This window comes from Lolium rigidum, chromosome 2, assembly GCF_022539505.1.
Source record: "Lolium rigidum isolate FL_2022 chromosome 2, APGP_CSIRO_Lrig_0.1, whole genome shotgun sequence".
In the NCBI taxonomy this organism is placed as follows: domain Eukaryota; kingdom Viridiplantae; phylum Streptophyta; class Magnoliopsida; order Poales; family Poaceae; genus Lolium; species Lolium rigidum.
Genome location: NC_061509.1, coordinates 64,433,899 through 64,454,105, shown reverse-complemented (window position 1 = coordinate 64,454,105; position 20,207 = coordinate 64,433,899). Strand labels below are relative to the sequence as shown.

Below are 20,207 nucleotides of genomic sequence, written 5' to 3'. Positions count from 1 at the left end.
TTATAGCCGCCGGGGGCGGCGGGGATGATCTGGGCCACCGGCGCCATCGGGCGGCCGGCGTGCTGCCAGGCACCTGCTTGGATGCGCGGGGAAGACGACGATTTTGCAAAAAGCCCCCTGGAAAAACTGTTGGGCTGGAGAGGGGTGGTTGCTCGGGCCACTTGGGCCGAGTTGGGCTGCGGCCGGAGAAGGAGAGAGGGAAAGAGAGAAGTGGGCTGAGCCCGGATTAGAGAGAGGAGGGTTCTCTCTCTTTTCTCTTTTTCTTTGACTTATTTCTCCAAAACAAAACAAATTTGAAAACTGTTTGAATTTTGTTTGAACTCAAATTTTCCAAAGAATAATAAACACACATGGCTCATTGAATAACAACAAAACCATGTGACTCAAACTTATAGAATCTTGAGAGAAATTTGAGACAAATAATTAGAGAAGGATTTGCATAATAGAAAATGGAGATGCAAATTTGGCTCAAATTCAAACTATATGCATGCAATGCTCATGAACACTCATTTATTTATAAACACAAGGTTGGGATGTTACAACTCTACCTCCTTACAAGAATCTCGTCCTCGAGATTCCTAGATTTTAGAAAAGAAGGAAGGGTACTCAGATTGTAAACGATCTTCTCGTTCCCATGTTGCTTCTTGCTCAGAATGATTAGACCACTGAACTTTCAGGAACTTGATGCTCTGACGTCGAGTTTTACGCTCGGCTTCATCAAGGATACGAACAGGATGTTCTCGATAAGTCAGATCCTCTTGAAGGTCAAGAGTCTCGTGATCAACACCACGGATAGGATCTTTGAAGCAACGCTTGAGTTGAGACACATGGAAGACATCATGAACTTCAGGAAAATTGGAAGGTAACTCCAACTTGTAGGAAACATTACCACGCTTGGCAAGGACGCGGAAAGGACCAACATAGTGAGGTGCTAGTTTGCCTTTGATACCGAAGCGACGGACACCCTTGAGAGGAGTGACTCGAAGATAAGCTTGATCACCAATTTCATACTTCACTTCTTGATGATGGCGATCATAATAGCTCTTTTGACGTGACTGAGCAGTTTTCAGACGCTCGCGAATGATGCGAACTTGATCTTCTGCTTCATTGATCATATCTGGTCCAAAGAACTTTCTTTCTCCAGTTTCGGACCAGTTCAAAGGAGTTCTACACCTTCTGCCATACAAAGCTTCAAAAGGTGCCATGCCCAGGCTGGATTGGAAGCTGTTGTTATAGGTGAACTCGGCAAATGGAAGGCACTTTTCCCAATCTTTACCGAAGGATATAACACAGGCCCTGAGCATGTCTTCAAGAATTTGATTCACTCTTTCGGTTTGACCACCGGTTTGAGGATGATAGGCGGTGCTAAAGGAAAGACGTGTTCCCATAGCTTTCTGAAAACTTTCCCAAAACTTGGAGGTAAACAAGCTTCCGCGATCAGAGACGATCTTCTTGGGAACACCATGAAGAGTGACTATCCGGGATATGTATAGATCGGCCAGTTGATTAGCGCGAATATCTTCCCGAACAGGAAGGAAATGAGCAACCTTGGATAGACGGTCAACCACTACCCATATAGCATCTTTTCCATTTTCGGTCTTGGGGAGACCGGTAATGAAATCCATGCCAATTTCATCCCATTTCCACTCTGGAATTGATAGAGGTTGGAGAGTGCCAGCAGGTCTTTGATGTTCAGCTTTTACGCGACGACAAACATCGCATTCAGCAACAAACTTAGCGATCTCTTGCTTCATCCCAGACCACCAAAATCTTTGGCGAAGATCCCGATACATCTTGGTACTACCAGGATGGATGGAGAGTGGTGATTCATGAGCTTCTTTAAGTATTAGCTCTTTGAGATCCGATTTATCCGGCACGACTAGACGCTTACCGAAATAAACGGTACCTTGATCATCAATGGAGAAACATTTAGCAACTCCGCTAGCAATGTTCTTCTTGATCTCGGTAATGCCGAATCTTGCTTCGAGCCTTATTGATCTGGTCTTCAAGAGAGGGCTTCACCTCAAGATTAGCAAGGAATCCACTAGGAACAATCTCAAGGTTGAGTTTTGCAAGTTCCTCATAAAGAGAAGGTTGCGCTTGCTTAACCATCGGATTGTTGCAATAGGACTTCCGACTTAGCGCATCAAGCAACGACATTGGCTTTGCCGGGTTTATAGTTGAGACCCAAGTCATAATCTTTTATGACTTCCAACCATCTTCTCTGTCTGTTATTCAGATCTGGCTGGGTGAAAATATACTTCAGACTTTGATGATCCGAGTACAACTCGCAACGATTACCATAAAGGTAAGGTCGCCACTGCTTAAGAGCATGGATCACCGCTGCAAGCTCGAGATCATGAGTAGGGTAGTTGAGCTCATGTGGTTTCAACTGTCGAGAGGCATAGGCCACTACATGGCCATCTTGCATCAACACACATCCGAGCCCTTGGAGAGAGGCATCGCAATAGACAACGAAGTCTTTGCTTGTGTCCGGAAGGACGAGCACAGGAAGCAAGAGTCGCCTTGGTTTTCAAAACCTGGAAACTCTCTTCAGCCTTTTCTGACCATTCGAACTTCTTATCTTTCTTGAGAAGATCGGTCATTGGTTTGGCAATCTTGGAGAAATTTTCAATGAATCGGCGGTAATAACCCGCCAGACCGAGAAAACTCCGAATCTCCTTAGCTGACTTAGGTGTCTTCCAGTCAAGAACGGCTTGAACTTTATCTGGAATGACTGCAACACCTTTTTCAGAGATAACATGACCAAGGAATATGAGCTCTTTTAACCAGAACTCACATTTTGAGAATTTGGCGTAGAGACGGTGCTCACGAAGTTTGGTTAGCACCAGACGGAGATGTTCCTCATGTTCATCTTCGGTTTTGGAGTAGATCGTAATATCGTCGATGTAGACCACGACGAACTTGTCAAGATACTCCATGAAAACGAGTTCATGAGCCGCATAAAAGTGGCTGGAGCATTTGTAAGGCCAAAGGACATGACAGTGTACTCGTAAAGACCATAACGAGTTGTAAACGCTGTCTTTGGAATGTCCTCCTTGCGGATTTTGATTTGATGGTACCCTGATCTCAAATCCATCTTGGAGAAGACTGTGGCACCGGACAACTGATCAAAAAGATCATTGATTATAGGAAGAGGGTATTTGTTCTTGATTGTCACTGCGTTGAGCGGACGGTAATCAACAACCAGCCGCGGAATGTTGGTATCTCTCTTCTTGACAAAGAGGGCAGGGCAACCCCAGGAAGAAGTACTGGGTTGTATGAAGTTCTTCTCTTCTAACTCCTCTAACTGCTTCTTCAGTTCAACCAACTCTTCCGGAGGCATACGATATGGTCTCCGGGAAACAGGAGCAGTTCCGGGGACTAACTCAATGACAAAGTCCACACTTCGATCAGGTGGCATGCCAGGTAACTCTTCAGGAAAGACATCTGGAAAGTCACGGACCACCCAGACATCGGAGATTTCTGGTTTAGGTAGGGCTTCAATGGCATACAACTCGGCTTCAGGGGTAAACCTTGCCGACGGAGGTATTGCGGATGGAGCCCAATACAGAACACTTTTGCCAGAAAGATTGGTCAATACAACAGACCTAGCTGCGCAATCAATGACAGCCTTATGCTTTACTAGCCAATCCATGCCCAAGATGACATCAATGTCAGTTGACTTGAGGGCAATGAGAGAGGTGGGGAACCACACTGGCCCTATACTGATTATAACCTCACGGGTAATCCAAATGGTTTGCCAACGAGACCCGGGAGTTGTGATCTCTAGAGGGGAGGGCATTGTCTCGAAGGGTATATCATGCTTTTGGGCAAACTCTTGAGATATGAATGTATGTGATGCTCCGGAATCAAACAGAACTGTAGCTAGTATTGAGTTTATATAGAGCGTACCCATTAGGACGCTTGGATCCTCTTCAGCCTCATCAGCAGAGACATGGGTCAGACGGGCACGGCCAGAGGGATATTTGTCATCCTTCTTGGGCTGAGAATATCCACGACCAGCAGACTTCTGGGGGCACTCCTTTGAGTAGTGGCCAGGCTGACCACAAGAGTAGCAAGCACCACTAGGCACAAGTACCCATGGCAGGACGATAGCTTGAACCACCGGAGGGTGGCTTAGAGTTATTGCCGAAGACCTTGGTGCATAGGGAGCACGAGGTACGGCACTGTAAGGGATCCAGACTCGGCGCTTCTTGTTGTGAGAGGAAGACGCACGAGAATCACCTTCTTCACGCTTCTTGGATTTTTCCATATCCTTCCTTCCGTTCTCCATCAGAAGAGCACGGTTATGTAGGTCTTGGAATGACTGGAAGGTGAAAGGCAGCATCTCATAGCGAAGCTCAGGGTTAAGTCCCTTGCGGAACAGATCTTGCTTGTCAGCATCATCAACCACGTCACGGGGTGCATAGCGAGACAGCTGAGTGAACTCACGTCCATATGTCTCCACATCCAGCTTTCCCCGAGCGAAGTCCAGGAATTCCCTCCTTTTGATGTCCATGACAGCCTTGGGGATATAGGCCGCACGGAAAGCCGTGACAAACTCCTCCCAGGTAACATCATGTCCCGGCGCTTGAAGAGCCGTAAAACCTTCCCACCAAGAACCAGCGGCACCTTCTAACTGGTAGGTGGCGAAGTTCACGCGTTCACCTGGTGGAACATGAAGAGCGTTGAACTTGCGTTCGATGGTGCGAAGCCAATCATCAGCATCAAGAGGCTCCTTGGGGTGGGTGAAGACGGGAGGCAGTGCACGGATGAAGTCCCCAAGTGTGACACAGTTGTCGGGACGACGTTCTGTGTTTTGAGCTACACGCTCCAGGAGTTGTTCATTCCTCAGGCGGTTGGTCTCAATGTTGTTAAGAACCCGCGCCATTGTGGGAGGTGGCGGCAGTTCCTGTTCAGCATTGTTTTGTCCACGTCGGTTACGACCACGACCACGACCAGCCATCCTGAAGAGAAAGACAAAGACCATGAGAAACAAATTCCTTGGAAAGGATTCAACGGAATGATAGCATTCACTGAATAGAAGGAACAAGATTCAGATCAACTGATGTAACTTTAGGAACACTGAGTTAAGCAACCAAGTACGGAGTATTTTTTAGAGAAAACAACCCAAACCCGTAGATCCTATAAGTTTGGAAATAACAGGGTAGAGGTAAAACCTTTTTCAATCAAAACAAGGTAAGATGACTCAGCATTAGAATGACACCAGATAAGGAGTAAAAAGAATCCTATTCAGATGCTTTTGCAAATACTTTTAGCTTTCAAATAGTTTTCACAACTACTAGACTCAACATCGACCAGTCGAAAGGGTTTCCTATAGGCAGTCCTGCTCTGATACCAAAACCTGTCGCGACCCCGGAGCTCAGGGCTAGACAAACCCAGATATCACATCTGGCATAAGCCTAACCTAGATCTCTAGGGCCTACAGGGTGAGAATCGGTAACACAACAGTGACTCTACGACTGAAAGCAAATATATTACAACTCTTAGCAGAGTTAAGATCCAAATTTATTACACGCAGAGGTCACCGACCACAATTCAACAAGCAACGGAAAGCAAATTATGTTATCTAGATAACAAGATCGCAAAGGGCCTAAGAGGCCATAACATAAGGCGACGTCCCAGCCCATAAGTCTCAGGCTGCCGCCTAAGGAACTCCGAACTACTCATCGACGTCAAGGTAGAAGCCACCATCAGTTGGAAGAACTTCGTCTGAAACAAAGCATGCAAGACTGAGTACAGGGACTCAGCAAGACTTAGTACAACCTATTAGCAAAGCGGGTATACGAGGCTTTATGTGGAGCTTATTTTGCAGAAAGCCAGTTTTCCTTTGTAAACGTGGAGGGAGCAGTAGCTCGTCTATTCGGACCATTTTCAAAAGGGATAAGAGAGCGATATCAACTCTAGCTCTAAGATCATCATGTTGAATCCACCGAATCTTCATCATTACCTGAACCTATCCCCTAGGATCACCCCTCGACACCCTGAGAAGGGATCCTTATTCATACATAGATATCAAGTTTTACGATCAGGTTCAAGTTGTCTATGATCATCACGTCCTTTCCCAAGTCGTCCTTAACCGTGGACACGGCTTTTCGAAAAGATTTACCCCGCAGGGGTGTACAACTTTACCCACACGCGCCGACCGACTCTTAATGCCACTATAGATTAACACACTTCCTTGGTGTGCCTGGCAGAGGGTGGTCGACCAAAACCTTTCCCTTACTTCGCCTATTCCATGAGTCAAACTAACCGGGGAGCTCCGTCATCGTAGGTAGCCATGCTCCGAGGCGGTCCCGGTCATTGTGTGCGGGGGATCCAGCTTCAATGCCTCCAAGCATCCTTCACCCCGGCCACGCCCCGTATGATGCACTTTGAAAACCTTTTCCACCTTTCCCCCATGCGTATGGCAAATGGAACTCGCAAACTAATTGACTCATGGGTAAGCTAGGTAAGTTCGGGCCAAGGGGTTCCCATGGGCCCCGTGTGGTCGTACGCTCGGCCTTGGTTCCGGAGGCAAGAACTCGGGTCCTAGTATCGGCGAGAACGAGTCAAATCACCACATCCCCATGTGGCGGCCCATCCAAGCCTTTAGCATGTTTATTAACATCATCACTGATCTTACCACATCATCCTGTCAAACTAGGTTCATTCGTAGCTCTGATTCATCAACCGGATGGACCAGACTTCAACAGCTAAGCATGGCTAAGCATATTATATATATGGCTCTAGCGATGCAAACAAAGCTCAACCTGGTTTTGCTGGGAGCGGTGGATCAGGAACTTTGGGCTACAAAGATGGAATATGCACACATAGGATATCTACCACTGCCGATAAAACATATTTGAAGCGGATGCAATATGTAAGAACCAGAAGTAAAAGCATTTCGAAACCATGTATGAACCAGGTTAGGGCTTGCCTTGTCCCTCGTTGTTCTGGTGTTGCTCTTCGGGGGCGTTGATCTCACGCTCGCGTTCGGTCCCTATCGAGAAGAACCAAATACCGGAAAGGAAGAGCACAATCAAGACAAGGTACAATGCAATGCACATAAAATATGATGACATGTCATATTAAAGGGGTTTGGGTAACCCTAGGTGCATCGATGGAAATTAAGGGGGTTCGGCTTCGAACCCCGACATTTGAGAGGGGTCAAATTAGGGTTTCTACTAAGGCTCATATTTAATTTGTTCAAAGATGTATGAAACATGGATAAACAATTAGAAAATGTTTTTCTGATCATTTTGATATATAATTTTATATTTTTCTGATTTAAAATGAATTATTTATGAATTTCCCAAATTTAATTCATTTTAAAACAATTTCTGAAAATTAAATAAAAATAATAAAAGTTGGACCCACATGTCATAATTTTATTCTTTTCTAAACATTTCATAAATTATTAAAATTCTGACAGATGGGGTCCACCTGTCAATATTTTTCCATTTACAGAAAATACAGAAATGAATTACTAGAAAAACAGAAAATAGAAAAAGATTAATGACGTCACGCTGACGTCATGCTGACGTCAGCAGCGCCATTGCTCTCTGTGAGCTTTGGTCGGATTGCAATTGGGCGATTCGGCCAGAAATCGAAGGCGCGCGAGTGGGGGAAACACGCGGGGCGACGCGCTGGGCCATTTGGTGGCGGCGCGGCCGGCTATTGGCCGCCGGAGCATCGCCGGCGGCGAGGAACGGCGGAGGCCGGGCGATAGCCCGTGGCGGCCATGGCTAGAGGGCGAGAGGGAGAGAGGCGAGGGGACGAGGAGGAGCAGCAGCTCACCAGGAGCATGACGGAGTGGTCGGCGACGCCGGAGGGGCTTCACCGGCGGCGAATCGGACGATGGCCGGGGCGGCAGTAGGGTAGGGTTAGGGTTCTCTAGGGGGCGCGGGAGAGAGCGCGAGAGGGGGGGAGTGGGGGCTAGGGTTCCAGGGCGCGGCGGCGGCGAGCTTTATAGCCGCCGGGGGCGGCGGGGATGATCTGGGCCACCGGCGCCATCGGGCGGCCGGCGTGCTGCCAGGCACCTGCTTGGATGCGCGGGGAAGACGACGATTTTGCAAAAAGCCCCCTGGAAAAACTGTTGGGCTGGAGAGGGGTGGTTGCTGGGCCACTTGGGCCGAGTTGGGCTGCGGCCAGAGAAGGAGAGAGGGAAAGAGAGAAGTGGGCTGAGCCCAGATTAGAGAGAGGAGGGTTCTCTCTCTTTTCTCTTTTTCTTTGACTTATTTCTCCAAAACAAAACAAATTTGAAAACTGTTTGAATTTTGTTTGAACTCAAATTTTCCAAAGAATAATAAACACACATGGCTCATTGAATAACAACAAAACCATGTGACTCAAACTTATAGAATCTTGAGAGAAATTTGAGACAAATAATTAGAGAAGGATTTGCATAATAGAAAATGGAGATGCAAATTTGGCTCAAATTCAAACTATATGCATGCAATGCTCATGAACACTCATTTATTTATAAACACAAGGTTGGGATGTTACACCAGGCCACGCAACAAATACTGTTTAGAGGACCTTGTCATGGTGGTCTATATCCCCTTGTACCTGTTTCCACCAGATCATCCAAGCAAGCCTTCATCACCATCAAGCCCACTTCATCTACATGGCATCGTCGTTTAGGACATCCGTCATCCTTTATTGTTCAGCAAGTTCTTAGAAAAAATAATCTTCCTTATACATCAGAGACAAATGCTTATATATGTGATCCATGTCAGCAGGCTAAGAGTCATCAGTTACCCTATCCTGTCTCTTCTAGTGTTTCCACTGTTCCCTTGGAACAAGTTTTTTCTGATGTATGGGGTCCTGCTCTGTTGGCAAACACTCATACTATGTAAGCTTTATTGATGATTTTAGCAAATTCACCTGGATTTATTTGCTTAAAAAGCGCTCAGATGTCTATCAAGTTTTTCTTAATTTTCAACAACTTGTTGAACGCAAATTTGGTCGAAAAATCATCACTATGCAAACTGATTGGGATGGTGAATATGAAAAACTCAACAGTTTCTTCCAAACAGTTGGTATTACCCATCATGTTTCTTGCCCTCATGCTCATCAGCAAAATGGCTCGGCTGAGCGTAAACATCGCCATATTGTTGAGGTCGGTCTCGCATTACTTGCCAATGCATCTATGCCACCAAAATTTTGGGATGAGGCTTTTCTCACCGCTACTTTCCTCATAAACTTGCTTCCCAGTAAAGTACTAAATTTTTTGTCGCCCGCTGAAAAACTCCTCAACATAAAACCCAACTATGACTCGCTTCGTATTTTTGGCTGTGCATGTTGGCCAAATCTTCGTCCCTACAATGTCCGCAAGCTTGCTTTTCGGTCCAAACGTTGTGTTTTTCTTGGCTACAGTCCCCTCCACAAAGGCGTCAAATGTCTAGATGTGTCTACGGGGCGTGTTTATATCTCTCGCGACGTTGTGTTTGATGAACAAATTTTTCCTTTTCATTCTCTTCATCCAAATGCTGGATCTCGTCTCCGCAATGAAATTTTGCTTTTACCGTCCCATTTATCATCTTCGACATCTGATCACGGGGGCGTGCATAATAATGATGATCATATGCCTTTTGTGCCTATCACTAATCCTGTGCAGGCTGCTGCTAGAGGAGAACATACTGAACATACCGAAGAAAACAGAAGTGAAAATAGTGAAGAAACAGCTGAGATATCAAGTTCGGAAGATGACACAGAAGAAAACAATTCTGGCAGTGATCCCTATACTAATACGCACGTACACTCTGAGCAGCCAGGAGATTCTTCAAATTCTTCCGATCGTGCGCAGCGAACTGACTGCTCCAGGCCGTCCTCTCCACGCGCTAGCCACTCCGGGAGCTCCACCTCGTCGTCTGTCTCCTCGGCGGGTCCCAATGCAGAGGAGGACAGCCACAGGAGTGCTGAGCAGGACCACGAGCAGCGTGTCGACAGTCCTGGCTCTCTCCAGGATTCCCGCCAGAATAATGATGCTGATGGTGATGCGTTTGTAAATGCATCTGCACATGTTCCTCCGGCTGGATCTTCTGCAGTACAGCATCATGTACAATCTTCTGCGTCCAGAATTACAACCAGACTACAAAAAGGTATTAAAAAAATCAAGATTTATACCGATAGCACTATTCGATACGGTCTTCTCACCTCGGAGAACCCAACAATCTTGCTGATGCTTTTGCTGACCACAATTGGAGGCAAGCCATGGAGGAGGAACATGAAGCACTTATAAAGAACAAAACATGGCACCTAGTACCACCTAGTTCAAATAGAAACTTAATTGATTGCAAGTGGGTATATCGAATCAAAAAATGTGCAGATGGAACTATTGACAGATACAAGGCAAGACTAGTTGCAAAAGGCTTCAAGCAAAGGTACGGCATTGATTATGAAGATACATTTAGTCCTGTTGTCAAAGCTGCTACTATCAGGCTTGTTTTAGCAATCTCGGTATCAAGGGGTTGGAGCCTCCGGCAGCTAGACGTCAAGAACGCGTTTTTACATGGTGTTCTGGAAGAAGAGGTTTACATGAAACAACCACCTGGGTTTGAAGACCCTCATGCTCCGCACTATATTTGCAAACTTGATAAAGCTATATATGGACTGAAACAAGCCCCTCGAGCATGGTACTCTCGACTGAGCTCCAAACTGAATGAACTTGGATTTATATCATCAAAGGCAGATACCTCATTGTTTCTCTATAACAAGTCAGGTATCATCATATTTGTTCTTATATATGTAGATGATATCATTGTGACAAGTTCTTCAGATCAAGCCATCTCAGCACTGCTCAAAGATTTGAATGAAAATTTTGCACTTAAAGATTTGGGTGACTTGCACTTCTTCTTGGGTATTAAGGTAAAGAAATATTCAAATGGACTGATCCTAACTCAAGAAAAATATGCCTCTGATTTGCTTGCGAGAGTTGGCATGAGCAAATGTACCACATGTCCTACACCATTGTCCACTACTGAACAATTATCATTGACTGATGGGTCTCCCCTTGGACCTGAGGATAGCACAGAATATAGGAGCATAGTTGGTGCACTACAATATTTGACATTGACACGACCCGATCTATGTTTCTCAGTGAACAAAATATGTCAGTATCTTCATGCACCCACTACCACTCATTGGACAGCAGCAAAACGGATACTTCGGTATATCAAAGGTACACTAAAGGTTGGCCTTACTTTTCAGAAGTCCACCTCCAATCTTCTTAGTGCTTTTTCAGATGCAGACTGGGCAGGTTGCCTTGACGACAGACGTTCTACTGGCGGTTTTGCTGTATTCTTTGGCCCAAATTTGATATCCTGGAGTGCTAGGAAACAGGCTACAGTGTCACGGTCCAGTACAGAAGCAGAGTACAAGGCTATTGCTAATGCCACAACTGAAATAATATGGGTCGAAGCTTTGGTTCGAGAACTTGGAGTTAAACTCAAGGAGAGACCTTGTCTTTGGTGTGACAACCTTGGTGCCACTTATTTGTCAGTAAATCCGGTTTTCCATGCTCGTACAAAGCACATTGAGATTGACTATCATTTTGTCAGAGAAAGAGTTGCAAGTAAACTTCTGGATATCAAGTTCATTTCCAACAAGGACCAAGTAGCTGATGGATTTACTAAAACCTTGCCAGTAAAAAAATTAGATGAATTTAAACGTAATCTCAACCTTTCTGTAGGTTTAGATTAAGGGGGGCTGTTAGAGTTGTATAAGAATCGTTTGTACCGTATGTGTACGGTGTAGTACACCGACCATAGGTATCCCTGTAAGCCACGATGGGGGTTTTTCCCATCTGACTATAACACGTAACCGAAGGCTCTGAAACGAGCACTTCGTTCCGCCCAAAGAAATTAACATCGCGAAGACAAGAACGTCGCCTCCGTCGAGAACAGCAGAGTCGAAGACTAGCCGGTTACTCCAGTTGAGCATCGGGCGGACAGGGAGATAAGCGGCGGCGGCGGGGGAGTCAGCGGAGGAGGAGGAAAGCAGCAGGGGCGCTTGTAGCGGCTGGATGCTCTGCTCTATTTCAGGCATGGCGCAGAGGTAGGCGTGGCGTCCGGGCCCTGACAGCGTCCCGAGAGCACGCGCCGGGGACGAGGCACCGCCTTGGAAGGCACACATCGCGTCGTCCACAGGCTCGTCGGCCAGGACCAGGACCTCGGAGTCAAGGAGCAAGACGGCGTCGGAATCAGGGAGGAACGCGGCATCCGATACATCGGGGAGGAAGACAGCATCCGCGTTGTGCTGCGGCGGCGAGTGGGTGCGGAGCGGCAACAGGCGACGCGGGAGGGCAAAATCGATGTCGGCTTCCGACGGCTGCGAAAAGAGGAAGGTCGGCGGGCGAAGCAGGTCCCGAGGCATCGGCCAGCTCTCGACGGCGAGGCCGCCGGGGAAGTGGCCCGGCGAGAAGATGGGGCCATGGGAGAGTACCGCCTGGCGTCCGGCGAAAAGCACAATAGTAGCGACGGAAGCAGCCCCGGCGGCGGTGAGGAAACGGCGCAGGCGGCTAGGGCGGTGGTGCTTCGGCATGGCGGCAAGGGAGGCGGGAGCTTTGGAGGGAAATCGAGCAAGATTGGAGGAAGCTTCTTTGGCTAGCGAGCGAACGATCTTGGAATAGCGAAGGGTCGGTCAGATTCGAGAATAAATCATGACCTAAAACGAACCGACTGACCAGGCGCGACCGAGTCCGACACGAACTAGTCTGCTTCTTTTCCACGCTACTAGTTCGGCGGTTCGGGTCGATCGATTCCTTCCAGTCTGGCGTGCATTTGCCCTTAAGTAGGCCGCAATATTACCAAGCCCAATTACTCAGCAGGCCTGCTTGAACTTTTACGCAAAAAAGGGGCTTGCCGCATAGTTTTGTTTTTCTTGATCGCCAACAACATAATAACCATTCCCCGCAAAAAAAACCTAATAACCATGTTTTCCAATATTTGCACAGGGCTCTTTTCACAGCTCTCCAAACCTATTTACTTGTTTGCATTTTATTACATCTCTTACATATTCCCTAAATCACCACGACCTTTAAAATCCGGCGAGTTTAAGGTTTCTGGACCTTTATTTCGACAGCGTAAATCGACACCCCCGACCGGTATATGTAGGACTCCCCCGACCGGTATATGTAGGACTCGGCGCTCGATTTATGGGGCATAAACCGACACTTCCGTGATGTTTCCTCCACTTCTTTACCGTGTGACTCAAACGAAATTGAGCCTCCGTCGATAACAGATCCGGCATCTGTGCGGCTCGATGTGGATGATGAACTGCTCAAAATTAGGGCTGGTGTGGCCGTGGAGGTCGCTCCACGTTGCCGCGCAGCCGTGGTACTAGGCTCGAGCTTCCACTCACGTGTCATCGCGAGGCAGGCTCCCCTACTGCTACCGGCCTTCACTGCTGAGGATGTCCTGGTCACAGATTTCGTCTGCAACTCTGACAAGGAGAGGGTGACGCGGAGGTTGAAGTGCCAAGGTCGAGAAGCTTCACCGCGACCGGGAGGACGCCCTACCACGTGGCTCGCCAAGTGGCGTGGGGTTGGGGGCCTAGTTACAACTGAAGCTCACCTTTGCACCCATAGGCCCAGATGAGGTGCCCTGGTGTTGAATTTTGGTCCTTTTAGGATTAGGGATTTAGGGTTAGCGGGGGGTCTCCCCTAGCTATCTACCTAAGTAAGATCACCAATGTATGGACTACATCATGAACAATATAACTATGTATGAACATGTCTCCGTGTTGAATTTTGCACAAAGGCCTTTATTAAATTATACAGTTTACGTTATGGTTTACGTTTGCGAATTCCCAAACCCGAAAACTTGTTTTCTCTCACCCTTATACGCGTTTTAAATACCCGATATATACGGGATCTGTTAGAGTTGCTCTTCGACCGAAGAGCTAGAGAGACCGTAGAACTAGTACCGGATTTGCAAACCCTCACTGATATATCTACCTTTCACCCGCCTCGTGATCATGCATCCTGTGATATCCAGTGGCGCAAAAGTGTTACCCAGGTCCTAACTGAAGGTTTCACGCTCACTCCCAATCCCAAGTCTGATTGAAAGCCTGGAGCTGAGCGATGAAGAGGAGCTGAGCGAGAAAGAGTTAAGCACACGGAGCTGCTTACTACACGCTCACACCGAATGGTGTTGTTGACATTCAGGCAAAAATCTGTTTTGGAAACGAAGCTGCGATGGAAGATAAAAAAATTGCTCTCCTAGCACACAGACAGCAGCTTACACTGCTACCAGACAGCAAGCTGCAAGCGCTGCTGCCCCCTGGTTCGTTCAATGTGGGAAAACAGTGCTTCGAACCTTTCTGATCAGCTCAGCTGTCTATGGACTATAGCTGCACCTGACGCAAAGATCTTCACTGATGGCGTCTCCATCATGTGCTGGAAACCTCGAAAGCACAAAACAGGCAGGTTTTCAAAGGAAGAATCTCTTCAGCAGATACAATCGTCCGCCGCACTGTTGACACCCTACTCTCTTGGTGCAAACGCTCCCCCACCCCCTGTCCGTTCATGTGTAACTTAATTCCCTCACCGTACAGAAAATGACTTCTATTTCCTTTTATCAGTAAACTGTAATGACTATGTGAATTTTGAACCTTGTTAAGTTCGGTTAGAGATGAAATACAACAAGCGGTGGAGAAACTCCTGAAGACCTCAGTGCTGGGAATGGTGGGCTCAACCCTGAAAATCTGGGGCTACTTCCTGAGCCTCCACAGGGCCTCAGCCGGCCGGTTCACCCAGGAGGTGAAGAAGCTCTCTGACACGGAGGCCATGTACCTCGTCATGGCTCACCTGAGGGTATCAGACACCAGTGAACCCACGCATTACCTGTCGCGCTAGGGCTCTGACACCAACTCGTTGGGCTCCTACTCGTGGTCAGCGGACGTGGGCAAGAGGTTCAGTGCCAGTGGAGAAGCTGCTGCACTTCAGTGCCTACTCGTCGGCGCATTAACGCGGCCAGCACAAGCACTCAAAATAATTGTTGTACTCACATGTTTGTGGTGCAGGCCAATAACTTAGTAGGGACTACGCATCTATGCATGCTGGGTGTCTGTACAAATGATAGTCCCTTGTTGCAAATTAACCCATTTGCTTTGATTATATCAGGTTCATCTCAAAGCAATTCAAAAATGGAGTTCTTGATGTGGCTTCTCAGGCTCCCATGAGTCAGATGTCCGCGTTCTAAATTCTATTTAGTACTACCTCTTTATCTACTAGCTGGGCTGGGCATGTAGTACGTTATCAACAAGAAATCTCCGTTCTATGATTTTTGATACTACTGGTTTTGTATAATTAGACTAAGGAGAATTTTATTAGTGCCATGCTGTTCAGTGATGCAAGTAGTTATATGACAAACAGAAAATATATTGTGGTGCAATGGAATGTGATTATGCTCATTTCAATTTTGTAGGGTTCTTAAATCTGAAAAAAAAGGTGGAGCCGATTCCTTCAGCAAGCCCAATCATAAGGGAGCAGATACAATACCTCTTCAGGCGTGTGCAACATGACTTGAAGTGCGAAAGCCACATTTGATTCAAAAGATACCCTGCCAGTAGATCGCGCAATTACACAGAAAGTACAATTGAGTTACATGCACAATATATTTGTTTTTTAAGGAAGGTAAAGAATATATGGGAACAATAGTTAAACACATATAAGGCCCAAAGGGGGCTTACACAGCCAACAAGACTACACAGGTTATTAGCATCCCAGTTTCTGAATGTCTATACCATCCCATACTAATAAGTCGTGTGGTAAAACAGAGAGAACTGAAGCCTGAAAAGAACATTTGAACAACAAACATGGTTTATCAAGTTTAAAAAACAAATAAAGATGGTTTATCTTGAAAGATGACGCAGTTTGGTACTTCTGAAAATCTATCAAGAAACTGCGTCATCTTGGAACATGAGAAATTTAAATGTTAAAAATGAGCAACGATATAATGCACCTGAATTAGAGGACAATTGCAAGCCATGTCAACTACCCCAACCCTTCTAGCCGGCAAAGCAAATGGACCTTGTGCACGAGTTCAGCCAACTCCTGAACAAATACGAAAGTAGCAACTGGTCAATACTAGAAAAAAAAAGTCCCCCTTGCACAACCTTTTAAATAAAAGTACATTAAAGGGAATGGGAACTGATGCACCATTCAGATATGGTTCAGGGATCTCTTGTGAGTAGGCTGCAGAGCATTACATTACACAGCAAATAGGCTGCTACCTGGCAATCTTGAGCAGTCAGCACAAAATGTAGGGCCACAGTAACAGCACAAGTTCGTTTTTTCACTGCATAAAGTAATGGTAAAAGGTTAGACACATGTTTATGCACAAACCACACGAGATACAGTGAGCTCTAAGAAAATAAGTAAATGGTCTCTCATCCTTATTCCTACCATTCATATAGTACTATCAAGATTTATTATCCATCTCAAAATCTATAAAAAGAAAGCTCACATTAGAGTTTCAAGCGCCATCGAGAAATAGGTGGATCAAAGCCTACCGTTAGAACTTTCTTCTAAGACATTCATTGAGCAAAGACGAAACTGAAACCAAACATGTTTCATGCGTGCGAACCACAACTATTTCAGCTATATAAAATCCTTGTTGTTCATTGTTGACTATACCCTTATTGTTCACCAATTAGATCAATTACCCGGCGTAGTCTATACAACTGCCTGAAACACCTGGCGCAGCCTTGAGATAAGCCACTTCAACACATTCATATGCTAAACTGCTAAAGAAGCAGCAACAGCAATCTTCTTGCACCTTTCATATTCATGGCCAACAAATCTAGGCAATAAAATGAACATAATTAATTATAGTGACCAAACTTGCGCACTGTTCACCCAAAAACATGAGTACTGTTACACAAAACCACAGCTTCAGATTACAGTTGGATAAGACAAACAATTATACTGTTATCAAAGCAATTTTTCCAACATCCAACTAGCAAAAATTTAGTAATCTCACATCATCTTGAAACAACAAGGTTCTACAAAACCATTAAATGTGAGAGGTGGCAGGCAATATACTAACAGTACATGTTTATACATGAACGAAGACTGATATCAGCAGGACATGACAGCGTATCACAACATCTTTTCAAATATAATTATTTCTCCCATTTAGATTGTCTATCAGTCTAGATCATTTGTTGGTGCATCCTGTTTTGCAAGGGAGTTTCACACAATCAGCAGAAGGCTCTGAAGTTTTTTCAGCAATATAGTTTCAGATTATTTATTCCACTGGATATTTATTAATCTATGTAACTGTACGGTACTTTTTGGATTCCTACAGATCATTTGAAGTTCACATGCTTGCTCTGAGTAGTATAATAATCTTTGGTACACACACAATTGAATATTCTTGGAGCTGTTACTTCAAAGGTGAACGCGCTGATCGGTGTTTTAGCAGTAATTTCTCTTAATATTGGCATTCTGTTCAAATATGCAAATCCATTTTTTTTCCTTTTTGGCATGGTTAATTGCGAAGCTTTAATGGGTTTTTTCAAGAGAATATATGTGTGGCTGCATAGAAGAAAACATGATGGAACTGTTTCCGGTTTTGTTGGTGGAAGGCATACTATCAAGTTATTCTAGCTGTTGCATCAACCACCCCAAATGTTGAAAGGCATATGAATTTTTTAAAGGAGTCTGCTACTGCTTCCATTGCTGAAGCATACTTTTTTATTGGTGTTTCTGATGAAAGATCTATGGTTTACCACTTCAGTTTATTAGGAACAGTTGGGTTAGCCTACAGCTATGTATGGTTGGCTTCAGGATTAACTGTCTGATTGTCTCATTTCCATGCTGACTGAGAATCAAATATGCATAGAAATTCGGTATAGCTCACTCTTCAAAAGAATTATCCTGCACTTGGTTATTTTCTCTTTAAGGTGAGTTGTTGCAGTATTTTGACGCGCCATTAAATTTGATTTAGTATTTGGTCAAACCGAATCATGGTACATTGGCACTGGTCTACAAATAAATTTGATTCAAAAGTGGTAGTGAAGAATGGTATGCTATACTAGCTACAACGTAGTCTCATTTTGTCGACTATACATATTAGTTTTTCCTCTGTAAGATTTCCTTGCAAAGTTCCTGTATTTCTGCTACAAATTTCTGCTGCAATGTGTGGGGCAAATCTAGTTAATCAAAAGCTACAGCTAACTAATTTTGTTTGGAGTATTCTGCTTCCTAATTGCTATGTTATCTGGAAAAGGGTAATTGTTTACTAATGCATAAGTAAGAAAAAAAATCAATATTAAATTTGATATAAGCATGTTTTTCAGTTAGTAATTCAAGTTTGTACAGTAAAATATTATTCTTGTGGTATCATTTCTGCACGCAAAAACCAAAAAGTAGCCAAACTAGAGATCCTACTTAGCACAAGAAATCTAGCAGGCTTTATAATATTTGAGCCTAGTCTTTCAGTATAATGAGAAATAGAGATCCTCCCACAATCTGATGATCCTATTGTGTGAATGCTTATGGAAGTAAACTACTCACTGGCATAGTTATAACTGTGAAATGTTCATTTCTGCAAAATCTCAGGATTAATCCACAACACAAGAACTTAGATGAAATTGAAAGGCTCTCAACTGACATTACCAATCGTTTCCATAGATGAATCAACCTCAAATTATTTAACTGTTTCCATATGTTAAGTTGGGGAAACTCCAAAAACTACACTATTATCAGTACAATCATGAATTTGTACAAATTTAGTAGTGTGAAGACTCTCAGAATAGCTATGTGATATTATCTAATAAATCAAGACAGGGCAATGCAATCTGTTCATGGCATAACTAGAACTGGAATAGCATAGTAATAATTTGAACTGAGTCGAAATAAATGCTCCACGAAAGGAGAAGAATCACATACGCACCTAGATAAGGCGCAGCAGGCTCGACAGCTGCACCAGTCGTGCCATCATGAGGGCAGCCAGCGGTGGTCGGTGGAAGCACGTCATCCGCGCCCAGCTACAGGTGGGAGGCGTGTGCGCACACGACTGTGCAAAGGACGGCAGCGGGGTCTGTGTCCCTGGCTGCTCGAAGGAAGGGTGGAGCGGGCGTCCTCGCCAGCGTCACTTGTCAACGCGCGCGCGGTGGCTGCGGCAGCGGAACCGGTAGAGACGATGTCCGCGGGGAGGCTTGGCCTGCCCCGGGCCGGCGGCGGGAGGGCGAGGTCCTCGCGCGGCGGCGGGGGTGAGGAGGCAGTGTGTGGGGGCCACCGGAGTGAGGAGAGAGAAGTGTGTGTTAGGAAATCCACGGGTGCAGGAGTACGAACGCATTGTCTGGAAATAAGTCAAAAAATTCTGAAATAAAATTTTATTTTTTTAGGAAAAATAAGAACTCGAAGGAAGAATGACAAATTTTGATGTTCTGACATAACTATTCACATTATATTGTTTGGACAGGGTGTTTCTGCACCCGGGTGCATATACATCCTTTATTTAAAATGCATTTTAAATATATTTACAAATATTAAAAAAGACAAATAAAAATAACTAGCAAGACATTATCCCAACTAAAAAGACACTTTCCACTCTTTTGTATGTCCTTGTTGTTCCATAAAAAAAATTTGCAGCACTTTTCAAAGTGATCCAAAATGGTAAAATGTATCATAAGTGTGCTCATAGCAAAGTAGTATAGGCATCACAGCAATAACAGATCGAATCACCATGAGTTTGCTAGAATATGACAAGAGATTAGCAATACCCGCTAGCCTTTGATCCACTCTCCCCACCAGATAGGTGAGGTCCTCGCTTCTGGGTTTAGTAGCTCTCACTGGAAGTCCAACTGTCCAAGATAGGTGAAGGGTAGTGTTTCCACTTTGCAGCTAAGAATATTGGCAAGTTCCTGACATCTTTGTCCAAATATGTTAATAGGTACCATGGACGTTTTGTGGTAGTTAACTCTCAAGCCAGTGGAGTTAGAAAATTTATCAAAGATTTCTTTCAACTTCACCAATCGAGTATGTTCAGCAGGTGACATAGGCATCCCCAATGGACCTGCCGAAGAAGGTACCCGGGGTTTACTGGAGGCCCACGACTCGAGGTTTTACGTAGTTTGGAAAGATAGAATTGTATTAGGAATATCAACTTGTAATTACTACGGGACGGTTCAGAAACTCTCCCGGACTTTGTAACTTGTACATCACGAAACCCTCGGCTCCGCCTCCTATA

General features: G+C 45.2%; 1 protein-coding gene and 1 long non-coding RNA gene across 2 annotated transcripts in view; both read right to left on the bottom strand.

Annotated features, from left to right (window-relative positions):
- The window catches only part of LOC124689817, a 33,268-nt gene extending 20,719 nt beyond the window's left edge, over nucleotides 1-12,549 (bottom strand). Inside the window, exon 1 of the mRNA XM_047223286.1 lies at nucleotides 11,882-12,549. Within this exon, the coding sequence (XP_047079242.1) occupies nucleotides 11,882-12,549 (668 nt within the window). The remainder of the gene's footprint in view (nucleotides 1-11,881) is intronic.
- Nucleotides 12,550-15,577: 3,028 nt separating this feature from the next.
- On the bottom strand, nucleotides 15,578-19,013 carry LOC124686600. Its single transcript, XR_006997877.1, has 4 exons — nucleotides 18,909-19,013; nucleotides 16,169-16,307; nucleotides 15,972-16,063; nucleotides 15,578-15,799 (listed from the first exon to the last, which is right to left on the bottom strand). It is a non-coding gene; the product is annotated as an uncharacterized LOC124686600 (long non-coding RNA).
- Between the last annotated feature and the right edge of the window lie 1,194 nt (nucleotides 19,014-20,207).